The sequence below is a fragment of the Lactuca virosa genome, chromosome 2 (assembly GCF_052849685.1).
Source record: "Lactuca virosa cultivar CGN04683 chromosome 2, Lactuca_virosa_CGN04683_v6, whole genome shotgun sequence".
NCBI lineage: Eukaryota > Viridiplantae > Streptophyta > Magnoliopsida > Asterales > Asteraceae > Lactuca > Lactuca virosa.
The window spans coordinates 266,620,513-266,634,252 of record NC_136427.1 but is presented as its reverse complement, the minus strand read 5'-3'; the positions used below and the strand labels follow the sequence as shown (position 1 = coordinate 266,634,252).

Genomic DNA, 13,740 nt, shown 5'->3' with positions numbered 1-13,740 from the left:
CGACACATCAAATTTGAGATGATAAAAGATTTCGAGGTTGTCAAGCGGGTTTGCATGGTTATGCACATCTTATTTGTGATCCTCGACATCCCAGTCACAAATCGAAGAGCATAATCCGAGATTAACATGCACTTGATTGTTCAATGATCTCAATAGATCTAGGAGTTTCATTATGATTGAAATTGGTAAAATTATTTACCTACCTAAAATAGATTTTTGATGTGATTACAACATCCCTCTTCATGTTACGAATCATATTTTTGGATCCTAACCTTAATTTAAAATTAGGTTAATAATTCAGGAATAAATTGACTTAATTAAACTTTCTCCTTTAGGTTAAATGGAATCCCCTCCTGACTCACCTTCTAATTCTAGCTTTTATTTGTTCTCCCTCACGAATGACTCATTTTTTATGGGATTTTCCTTGTTTTGATATTAAGAATGATGTCCATAATGAGCATACCTCTTAAATCAATAATGCGTCTACTTTAGATAAGTTGTTATTCCTATAAAATGAAGATTTGTCAAATAAGTTCTCTTGTAACATTATGTCTATGTCCTCGATATTCCAAAAGAAGTTTGTGAACATGTGAACATATGAAATGAATTTACATCTGAGTGAAATGTTTCACCAAATGGCGAGATAAGAGTAATTTGAAAAATCATTAAAATTTCCTAATTGCATTTGAATTGAAGAAGAGAGTTTGTATGACAAACTTGAGAATCCCAATATTGCTCTTGACAAGAGTCTTGCTATAGATCTTGTGCTTGGATCTTTCATTAGCTATTATGATAATTTCAACTTGATTTTTCATATGAATAGTATGGAGGAAAACATTGATGAGATTCTTAAACCTTCTCCAAACTGAGAAAACTCGAAAGAAATGAGAATTCTTATCCAATTCCAGTTATCGTTTTTGAATGTTGGTGGAATGAATAGGAAACATTCAAATCCTAAATAGAAAGGAATGGTTTCAGCAGGAATTTCCCATTATGAAGGAATAGAATTGGTGTGTCATCTATTCCATGCAACCATGATTCAAAAGAGGCAAGTTGCAATTAATGCAATGACAAGGATCATAGGAAATGAAGATTACCCTAAGTATTTGGGATGGTAAAGTCAAAGGCTTGACTCTACATCTACTTGTGTAATCAAACTTCAATTACTTCCAGTTCATGGTTCCTTGATGCATGACGTGGTAATTACGTTTTGATGATATTGTAGGATCTATAGGAAAGAAGGAAGTTAAGCGTAAATAGCTAAACCTAATCATTAGAATGGATGAATCTCGCATGTCTTAATGATTAAGAATTTCGAGCTTGTGCTTCGTAGTGGAGTTAGGATTAATCTAGTCGCTTGCTATTACTCATCGGAGATCTGTAGAAACGAAATTTCATTACGTGCTTTGTATAAACATGAATATCAATTTTCATTTCATAATGGAAATGTGACAATTCTAGTTTATAAAGATGATGGTTTTATATTTAAAATTTCTTCTTGCAATTAGCATTTATGAAATTGTAGTTTTTGTTTCTAATAATAGCAGTGATGACTTGAACATTGATTCTTCTAATTGTTTAGATATGATCATGCTTGTGGCATGATCGCCTTGGCTATATAAGTAAGAATCACATCACCAAGCTCCAATTGGACCGGACTTGGAATCATTGGACTTTGAGTTGGATGATGAATGCAAGCCTTGTATGTTGGCAAGACGAATTAGTCACCATTCATTAGGTTTATGTTTTTGGTAGCATGGTTAGTTAGCATGTTGGCTTCCTATGCTCTATAACATACAAAAGAAGTTCCGGCGTGTAAAATTGCTTATTGCTTCTGGTGCTCGCTAACGAATGCTTTTGATATATTTTGCATCATATGATCTCTCATGTCTTATTGCGTGTCTTAATTAAATGATTTGTGTGTTTAGGTTCAAACATGAAGAGGTAAAGATAGAGGCATGAGAAAACCATCAAAAAACAAAGACATATTCTTCAAGAGTGCTGACAAATTCTTAAAGAGTGTAGCATATATTATAACTTTTTTTGTATATTATACAAGGTTGGGTATATTCTTTGAATTGTTGTGTATATTCTTGTTTTATGTTATAGAATAGTTGTTTTACGTTATTAAAACGGTTCTTATTTTTGTAGTATATAATTGTTGATTGATTTTAAAAGAATGAAATCGTTTAATTCTTTAATTTAATGCTTTGTGAGTATTGTATAAAAACATGTTATTATTTTGTAAAATCATGAATGAAATCCCTTAATTCTTTAATAATGAACGATATGTTTCGTGAAACCGAATGATTCTTAAAGAATGAAATCTAATCATGCTTTGTGGTTATTATGTAATTATAATACTGTAGATTATTCGATACGTGATTTCATGATAACCAATTTGGTTTTTAAAAATAATAATTTGGATTTTAATAATAGATTTGAATTGGTTTCCTTAAATGTAGTAAGTTTTTTTTCTCCCTTAATAAAATGTAATATTTACCCTTTAATAGCCTTATAATTAACTAATTGTAATTATATAATGTATGTTATCCCATGTGAACACCATGCACCCTAAGATCATGATTATTAATCCTTTTAAATTTAATGGCCAATATTTAATCATAGATTCATACCATACTTAGATTCACATTTAATCCTAACCTATATATATATATATATATATATATATATATATATATATATTAGAAGAGTTTTGAGGCCCGTGCTAAACACGACTCATAGAAGGTAAGTTGGGTATCTTTTATACCATTCCAAGGATTTTACTACTAGTACATTTAGGCTTATGCAAAATGTAGTTTCAATTAAGCATTTTCATCCTCTTTTCAACAAATCACAGCCTAAAATGAAAGTATACAAATTACCAACCCTTCAACTTAACAAAAAATTAACAAACTCTTCACGTTTAACAGAAAAATAGATCTGAAAAGAAAAATAATGTCCACTTCAAAGAATAGTACCCATATTTATATAAACTATTCACTAAAGATCTAATCAAAACTAATTCTGTTTAAAATTTGTTTCGATTTACCTAGAACATTCATTTTCGACAACAAAATAATGTAAAAAGATAAAGAAAAGAATGAGGTCATTCATAATTAATCATAAAGTCCTACGCTTTGTAATGACAATAAACTTAGATATGTAACTTCTTTGAATGTGACAAACAAGACAATAGTAACTTTCAACATTAAAATGTTTATGATTTATATCACTGGGGGGGGGGGGGTTGGGGTGTGAGGGACGTGGGAAAAAAATTATACTGAATTTAATAACAAAGACTAAAGATAATAATAAATGTTGTTAGAATTTATATAAAATCTATATTAATTTGTTTTTGTGAAGACATGTCTTTGACCTCACGTCAAGTATACCTCATTGTTTAACATGACCAAGTAACTAATTCACAGTAAATGTTGAATGCTAGACCAAAATATGAATGAAATGACCTCTGATCCTAGCAACAAAAATTGGAGCCTTGTTTAAAATTACATTAGTTAACATCATAACACTTCTAGGACAAGGATAAGAAAATCCACCTTTGTGTTGAATCTTCACAAATGGTCCATCTACTTCAACTAATTCTTGTTTTATAATTCAATATTTCAAAATCCTTTTGTTTCAATAAGATAATGAAATCAGTGGAGGAAACCGATATGGGAAGGTAGGTCACCTATCATTCATGATGATACATTGAATAATTTAATTATATAAATTTGTTAAAGTATTATCAAAGTAAATATCATTGCATAAAGAAGATTTCCCTTATGGAAAGTTGCATAGATTCAAATCTACAAGAGATAATATTGGAAAGGTTGAACCTTCCAAGAAAGCTATGTAGATTCCTATCAATTAGGATTGTTGGTTCAAAGTGGCTAGGAGTAACAGTTGTTGATATGGTCTAATTTGGTTGGGTTTTCTTTGGACATCTATTTTCAACTTCGTTTCTCCTTCTCTTCCATTTTCTATTTGACGCCAAGGATGGGTTCCTTTACAATATGTGACCGAGTCTTTCCTTATGATAAACTTCCAAATATGTTTCAACCCTTACAACTTATTACAGAAGATACATAACCAGATGTTTGTGTTGACCTTGTTGTCAATCAAGGAAAAAAAAAACGGGATTTACTATACAGAGATATACATACGACTTCATTTGTTAATCTGGCAAATCAAAACATTCTTGATATATTTGAGATTTTGTATGTAGCATATGACATATCCCTATCAACATTATGTAGGAGAAGCAATAGTTACTGTTAATGTCTTTAGTAACTTAAAAATTGTCAAGTTTATGTTTCTTGATTTAGGGTTTATGATATTTTCTATAGCTTAATTCAATGTGAAAATAAACACTTTAATTTAAAAACCCAAAGTACAACAACAACATAACAATTAAAAATTGAGAATTCGAACATTATAAATTTTGTTTTTTGAATTCATGGGATGGAACAACAGTGAATCTTGGTTACTATATACTATAATTTTCCTAATTTTTTGATAGAAATAAGTGTTTGATGTTGAATTTTTTTTTATAAAAAGATAATTAAAATGGATAATAAGAACTTAGGTGCCTGAACATTTTCAATATTTTTGTAAAACACCATTAACGCCATATGTGATGTTAAAAAAATATTGGTAATACTACTTTTTCAATATAAGACGACACAATGTAGAGGTTGTTTCAAAATTTTAAGGTGTAAGCATTTTAATACAAATGTTGGCAATAATTGTGATGATTAGTTACTCTACGATGGATCGGAGGATTTTAATTTGGAGAAAATTAGTAAATTTGAAGAAAGTAAGGAACCTGCTTCGTATCATCATGAATTCTATTTTGATTGTCATTTGGAATTTATTTTATTGTTGGGGTTGCACAAGAATTATTAAGAATTTAATGGAATCGAGAAAGTGTAAACACACAAAGAAAGCATTTCACTAAAGTCAAACGTAAATGAAGTCAAACCTCTCTTGAACAATTTAGAAAGATCTGTAAATCCTCAGTATAATTGGCTAAATTTGGGGCAGTACATATGGTTTTTTTTTCTGTGGGTGATGTCGTTGGTATTTTATTCGAAGAAATCGTGAACGTGAAGCAATCATCAACAAAGATGAAATAAGGAATTGTTTGGCAACTAATTAGGGTTTTTCGGGGGCTGATATCGTCAACGTTCTTTTGGGGGAGAAAGTTGGAGTGTCGCGTAACGGAAGGGCCAAAGGGTGAATCGTTGTGCAGAAGGGTATTTCAGTGTGAGATATATGAAACGTTGCGGTGGAGGAGAGAAAATGTTTTGGTACTATGTGTTCAGTAGAGAGGGTACGTGTCATAAACAGAACCGGGTGAAATTGTTGTAGACGGCATGAGAAAAATAGCGTTTTCATATATATATATATATATATATATATATATATATATATATATATATATATATATATATACACACACACACACACACTAGTTTATAACTCATGGGAACCACACTTATAAAATTAATTAAACTTTCATAATAAAAACTCAAAATTATTAATCAGTTATTTTAAATATATTATTAATAAAGAGATATTTTTTAATTATATAAAATTATAATCATTGATTTAAATAAATACGTGACCTTAATATGTATTAATTATAACTGCCTACGATTTAAATAAATTGTCCTTGCTAGTTGTCAAGATCGGGATTCTACCTAGGATCGTTTTTGGGTTTGCAAGATCGGGATCGAGATCCTAAGATCCCACAAAATAAAATATAATTTTAAATTATAATATTTAATCATGAAAAATATTTCAAACATTTAATTTTTCGTTCAAAAGTTATAAAACTTCAAAATATTAGTCATAAGTCACAATAAAAAATGATAAATGGTAGATTGGTAAATGGTAAAAGACATAAAGTGGTAAAAAAAATTTCATTTGCAAAAAGAAAAAAAAAATCAAGGGAAGGTAGGATCGGATCGGATCTCGATCCTACGATCCTACCTATGATCTTACGATCCTACCCCAAATACGATTCTTTTACGATCCGGATCGTTTTTCATACCTAGGATCGTAGGATCGTACGATCCTACGATCAGGATCGCGATTTTGACAACCATGCTTACTAGTGTTTTTTTTTTTTGATTTTTTGATTGTTTATGTTTTCTAAACTAAATATCGGTTAGAGTTTTTAAAGTTTAACAATTATAAAAGTTTTAAATAATAAAAATATTAGGCATCATAATATTTTTCGTTCATACTATTTTTGAATCATATTATTTTTGAATCATAAAATTTGAAATAAATTCTTTTGGATAATAGTATTTTGGATCATTTCATTTTTGAATGATATGATTTTGGATCAATAATATATTCAATTAAATAAAGTTTTTGTTCTAAAAAAACTAATTTTGGATCATTATATATTAATTATCATTTAATTTTGAATATAAATAATATAATTAGCGACCATAAAATATTTGAATCGAAGTATTTTTAAATCATAACAATTTACGGATCGTAAATATGTTGAATCATAACATTTTTTTGAATTCTAATTATTTTGAATAATCTCATTTTGGATCATATTATGTTAAACATTTAAATAAAACATACAATCTTTTAATATAATGTTTGATATTTAAACAACCTTATTTTCAAAAATTTCTTTTCAAAATGTTCATATAATATATGATAAACATTTAATAGAATTTTTAATTTGGAGAACGAAAATTTTCACATCTTAACTTTTATAATAATTATATCATTTAAACAAAATGTTTGTATCATTAACATTATATATATATATATATATATATATATATATATATATATATATATATTTAAAATTGATCTTACAAACTCATTGACATAGTTTTACAAGAAACTCTATAATTTGCTTTTCTGAATTTGAATAAAAATATTTCGTTATATTTTATAAAAACTAATATTTTCTTAAAATTAAAAAATAAAAACATCGAAAACTTATTTTTCAAAAAGTATTTTTACACATCGAATGCGGGTATGACATTTTTTTTCTTTTGCCTATTTAACCCTTCACACATTAAACTTTTCCGGAAAATACCAAAAATCTCGCACATAATTATCAAAACAACATACCATCTCGTGAGATTATGACGATAAATAAAATCAAATCTTCATTTTTTAAATTTTCAATCTTACGACAAATATTTGTTATTGTAGTCCTCAACAATTTTTGAGTCATAACCCGATCCTAATTCTCTCTCTCTTTCTCTCTCTCTCTCTCTCTATCTCTCTCTGTGTGTGTGTGTGTGTGTATATATATATATATATATATATATATATATATATATATATACACACACACATGTAAATCTGCATAGATTCACAGTGTGAATTTGAACAGATAAAAAAAATAAAATATATTTATCGAATTTGATATCAATAGAAAGCGGATAATAAATTATGAATTTCTATATTTTTAGTTTTTTTTTTGATAAAAAACAAACTCTAAAAGTTAAGAAAATGTTTGTTTCTTGGTTTTAAGGTTTAAAATGGTTCATTGTTGAACTCAATATATATATATATATATATATATATATATATATATATATATATATATATATATATATATATATATATAGAGAGAGAGAGAGAGAGAGAGAGAGAGAGAGAGAGCTAAGTTCAAATGTGGATTGACATCTATAGTGCGGACGTGTGGACAGTGTTATTTTATAAGAATGACAAAGAAAATATGTTGTTTGATAATATGAATACGTTCAATCTTAAATAACTATTTTCATTATCACACATTCTCACTAATTAAATCGTCTATAAGGTTATTATAGACTTTTTTTTTATTATTTTAATTCTGTCAGAATGTTGTTAGAATGTTTATTGAGTCGTATTCTGTCAGAATGAAAATAAGTGAAAAACGATGTGTGAGAACAAAAAATAATAAGAATTAGTGAGAATGCATGAAAATGACGATATTTTTGTAAGGTTGAACGTATTCGCGTTACTAAACAGCTTATTCTCTTAGTAATTCTCATAGATTATCATCGTCCACACGTCCGCACAATTATTGTCCATCGACATTATAACCTAGCCATATATATATATATATATATATATATATATATATATATATATATATATATATATATATATATATATATATATATATATATATATAGAAACAAGATCGGGTGATGACTCATTTTAAAGTGAGGACTCGTGAGGACATCTTAAAAAAATTTTAAAAAAAATCTAAAAAAAATACAAATCATAAAATCGAGCATAGATCTATGTCCGAGAGAAGAAAAAAATTGGGAATTTTTTGTTGGATTATTAAAATTGAATCATGGATCATAATGATGCAAAATAAAAAATTAAAATTGAATTATGGATCAATTTTAATAATGCAATTTTTTTTTTCCAATTTTGTTTTCTCCCGGACATAGATCTATGCTCGATTTTATGATTTGCATTTTTAAACTTTTTTTTTCAATTTTTTTAAGGTGTTCTCACGAGTCCTAACTTTAAAATGAATTTTTATAGAACCGGACCATATATATATATATATATATATATATATATATATATATATATATATATATATATATATATATATATATATGCGCCCCCGTTTTCTCTTTGAAATTTCTCTCTCATTTCTTTTAGTTTGTCAAAGAAATACGAGAACGCATTGTAAAACAAGTTTGTTTATTTCCTCCACGTGAAAGGAAATTTGTCTATCAGAAAATTAAATAGAAAGATAAATCTCACATCTCTTTCTTGAATTCTATCATGACTTAAAGGTAATCGGTACAATTCAGAATGTTATGGTAAACCAGCCACTCTCTTTCATAACTATTATTATTGACTTTTTCTTTTCTTATAGACCAGCCACTGTTTTTCTAAAAAAACATAAGGACATTGTACGGTTGGGATAATGACTTAAAGATGTAATATATTTTTCGATTTTTACACATTTGGTCACTGAGTTTTTTTTCCGTCCATATTTACCCTTCAACTTGTTAAACTGTACACATTCAGTCCTTATGTCCATCTACTCCAGATTAGCCGGTAAAAATGACTTAATAGGGTAATATATTTATCATTTTGTACACATTTAGTCCTTAATATTTTTGTACACATGTAGTCCTTAATATTTTTTTGTAGCAAAATAAGTCATTTTTGTTTTTGTACTCATTCAGTATTTATGAATAATTTATTTAGGTTTTTTTCACGATAGCTTACGTGAGACAATCATTAATAAGATGTTTTGGGGCTTTTGATGTTTATGTCCATCGCGATCTCGACTACTTGGTTGCTTAGGTCATGTGTTCTGAACGTCATTACTTCTTCATATGATCATGAGTTTTAATGATCTTTATATCCATGTGTTTGTATTTTACTCTACTACAACTTTCGTTTATATTACTCCCGTTAAAAAGTAATATATTTTTACTTATGATCTTATATCCATACGTTTTTTTTATGAATACATGTATGGATGTTTTTTATATAAAATCGTAAGTAAAAATATATTACATTTTAATGAGAGTAATCTTAACGAAAGTTATAGTAGATTCAAAAAACAAACACATGGATATAAAAATCTTTAAAATATGATATCGTATTAAAAAATTACGTCGTTCAGAACACAAGACACATAAGCATCAACAACCCCAAACACATCATCAATGATTTTGTCACATGTAAGATGTCGTGAGAAAAACTTAAATAAATGATTCATAAGTACTGAATGAATATAAAAACAAAAATGACTTATTTTGAAACAAAAAAATATTAAGGACTAAATGTGTACAAAAATATTAAGGATTAAATGTGTACAAAATAATAAATATATTACTCTATTAAGTAATTTTTCCCGGCTAGCATAGAGTAACTGGTCATAAGGACTGAATGTGTACAGTTTAACTAGTTGAATGGTTAAATGTGGACAAAAAAAAATCTTAATGACCAAATGTATACAAAGCGAAAAATATATTACTCTTTTAAGTCATTATCACTTGTACGGTTTGCAAGAACAACCTTTTGTTTTGAATAAAAGAATTCGTTAGATTTCTATCCAAAAACGTTTATTTTTTATACATACGTTAATCATGGATTATTTACTGTTGGAAAATTCAGTATAAATATCTATATTTTTACTAACTTTGGACATATATAAATATATACATATGTTGTATATATAATTAACTCTAATTGGGTTTGTGTTCTCATCCGTGAGAATTTCGAAACAATATATTATATGTCCGAAATGGAGTATATTTGAATGAGATATCGATACTAAAAGACGGGTATTTGAGAATAAAGTTAGCAAAAGAGATGAATGTGGGGAATGAGTCTCACATTGATAGAAAGACCAAACTCAACTAGGCTTATAAGCTTGAATGCACGAAAGACTTACAAGCTTATGTTTATAGTTTTACTTCAAGACCTACATGCGCGTAGGGGGGTTGCAAATCTTGGACTTGCGCATGAGCGCGACCTGCGGACACGAATACAACTCAGAAAACTCGGATTCGTTTTTGCTCATTAACCATTAAGGTAACCATTAGGCTCCATCATGGAGTATATGTTTTGAATCGATATTTTCTTTTCATATATATTATTCCTATAATTTTTAAAAAATTTCATTTGCCCCTCCCCAATAATTGACAACTTTATTAAAAGAATGAGAATTAGTACAATCAATAACAAATAAACAACACATGATAATAGTGACCACCTTTTACAGTGGCGAATCTAGGATTTAAACTCACATGTGTCCCACTTAAACGAAATGATAAAATAAATGGGTCAAAAAATTTGGTTATCAGGTCGATTTGTTAATAATATCATCTTAGTCAAATATATTATTAACTTTAATAAGAAAGATCAAAATAAATTTAAAAAATACTCACAAATGTCTTACAATTGTTCACGACGCGTTGACATATTTTTAAAAAAATCTGTAAGTACATCGTTGCTAATACCATCTAACACATCTTTCTCAATATATGACACTAGACAATCATTCATAAATTGATCACTCATCTTATTACGCAAATCGTTCTTTATCAACTTCATCGCAGAAAATGCACGTTCCACTGTGGATGTTGCAACAGGCAATATGAATGCTAATTTTAGTAGAAGATATACCATTGGATATATTGTATGCTTGTTTGTTTCAACCATCATCTTTGCCAATTTTCCAATTCCCTTCAAGTTATTAAACCTTGCATCTCCACGTACATCCACAATATAATTTTGAAGACTTGCTCTAAGTGCTCCAATGTCACGTTCTGGGAACTCGTTAGAATAAAACATAGTCATCTTGAGTAGTTCATCCACATTAAACGCTTGAAAAGACTTACTTGGACACAAAGAAGCCATAGAAACAAGTAATGATGTGTTTACTTCATTAAATCGATTGTTAAGCTCTTGAGATTGCATATCTATGGCCGCAATAAATACATCAATCTTATAGTGGTGTAAGTAGTTAATCTGTGAATTAAATAGAAAAATGCGTTAATGATTAATTTAGAAACTTGAAAAAATAAACAACTTTATAGTTTCTAACCTGTGAACCTTTGCGACGACTTGTTCCATTGTAATATGGATCTTCCATATTCAAAATATCAATTTCACATTTTTCACAGAACAAAGTAACATCATTTGAAAGTAGTTCTCATCCTTCATTTCTCATTTGTATGAGTCTGGCCTTAGAGGATCTCACTTGATGCATCGCATTTACAATATTTTGGTCTTTTTTTTGCAACGTTATGTTCAAATCATTTGTGACCCCTAAGATATCAACCATCAAGTGTAGGCAAAAAATAAAATCAAACGTTTTTAATGACCTCAAGAGACGACGTGCTTCCCCTCTATGATCTTGACAGTAACCATTAACTTTAATGTCTTCAAGTACTTCACAAATTGAAGAATATGTTCTCTTGATATTTAAGAGTGAACCAAAATGAGAACCCCAACGAGTATCACAAGGTCGTTTGATACCGACTTCTTGATTCAAACCTGTACCACTTTGAATTTCACCTAAAATTAACATAAAAAATAAATTAGCAAAAAAACATAAACACCATAAAATAAAAAGAAGATAGAATGAAAGAAACCTGCAGCCAATGCTTCCACCACTTTTCTTGCTTGTTTCTCTCTTAAGTTGTCTCGACGTTTATAGGAAGAACCAAGCATGTTTAACAAACGAGAAATCAAATCAAAAAAGTCATTGATGTCAGGATGATTCTTTGCAACAAACACAAGTGCTAACTGTAACTGATGAGCAAAACAATGAATATAATGTGCAGATTTCACTTCTTTCATAATTAGTGTCTTTAATCCATTAAATGCACCGCTCATGTTACTAGCTCCATCATAACCTTGTCCTCGAATCCTATGTGGACTTAATCCACATTCTGTCAAAAAAGAATAAATTGTCGCCTTTAGACACAAAGCCGAAGTGTCACTGACATGTTTTATGCCAATAAACCTCTCTACAACAACTCCTTGACTATTCACGAACCGCAAAACCAATGTCATTTGCTCTTTACAAGACACATCACGTGATTCGTCTACTAGAATTGCAAAGAGCTCATCTCCAATATCTTTCACAATAGCCTTAATAGTTTCCTTAGCTGCAACATGTACAATGTCCTTTTGAATTGAACTACATGTCATTTGTGAATTCTTTGGAGCATTCTTCAACACAACACTACCCACTTTATCATTTCGATCAACATAGAATTGAAGAAGTTCAAGAAAGTTACCTCTATTATTCGAGTCCTCACTTTCATCATGACCCCGAAAAGGTAACGCTTGTCGCACTAAGAATCTAGCACAATCTATAGAAGCATTTAATCTAATGCGTTGGTTGGTCTTCATCAAATCAGTTTGCTTGTCAAAAGCAGTAGCTATGAATTGTCTTTGGTTCATCAGATTTTGACACTTTTGGATTGCCATATTATGTGGGCTTCCATCATTGTGAAGATCTAGATTTGGTCTCTTGTTCCAAGTATTAAATCCATTTTTTACAAAATGATCTGATCCACCTTTGTTTTTTATCTCAGATTTAAATAGATAACAACATAAACAAAATGCGGCTTCTAGTTTAATACTATACTCTAGCCAGTATTTATGATCATCAAACCAAGAGGAACTAAATCTACGAAATTTACCTCCAATCTCTCTTTGTTGGAAAGAATGAGCACGAGGTTGATAAGGTCCTTTTTGCAAGTAGGCTCTTCTAATCTCATCTCGTTGATATACATGATACACTTCCATACTTGGCCTTTCTCCGGGGTCCGCGGGAAGTGTATTTAAATCAACTCTCGTATACTTTGAAGAAGGTGTTCGTTCATCGTTTGGTCGTGGATTATCATGATCATGAGATAAGGAGCTTGTCTCACCTTTTCTTTTAAAAAACTTTAGCATTATGCCTAAATAAATCATCAAAACAGATTATATATAAAATAAAAAACAAATTATATATGAAACAAAATGAAATTTATATGACTATAATAGAAATAAATCGTCAAAATAAATTGTATGTAAATCAAAATAGAATCAGGAAAGGTAAATTAGGTTCTAATAGAGTAATTGTTTATTATTTATTATACCAACTTCCAAGACTCTAGTCTCTAGTGCCTGACATATATCATCACAAAAGTAATTGTAGGTGTAGAGTATGACTTTTCTAGTTTTATAGACTTTGACTTTTCATATACTTCATATACA

The 13,740-nt window shown here is 29.1% G+C and overlaps 1 protein-coding gene across 1 annotated transcript; it reads right to left on the bottom strand.

Annotated features, from left to right (window-relative positions):
- Positions 1-10,920: 10,920 nt before the first annotated feature.
- LOC145158482 (uncharacterized) lies at positions 10,921-13,437 on the bottom strand. Its single transcript, XM_079077375.1, has 4 exons — positions 12,123-13,437; positions 11,729-12,045; positions 11,581-11,613; positions 10,921-11,496 (listed from the first exon to the last, which is right to left on the bottom strand). The coding sequence occupies exons 1-4, from the start codon at positions 13,435-13,437 to the stop codon at positions 10,921-10,923; spliced, it is 2,241 nt and encodes a 746-aa protein (XP_078933501.1).
- Positions 13,438-13,740: the final 303 nt, after the last annotated feature.

Coding starts and splice junctions, on each gene's coding strand:
- LOC145158482 (XM_079077375.1), bottom strand. CDS start 13,437: ATGCTAAAGTTTTTTAAAAGAAAAGGTGAGACAAGCTCCTTATCTCAT. Junction 12,046..12,122: donor GGTGGAAGCATTGGCTGCAG/GTTTCTTTCATT, acceptor TGTTAATTTTAG/GTGAAATTCAAAGTGGTACA. Junction 11,497..11,580: donor TGGAACAAGTCGTCGCAAAG/GTTCACAGGTTA, acceptor TTTAATTCACAG/ATTAACTACTTACACCACTA.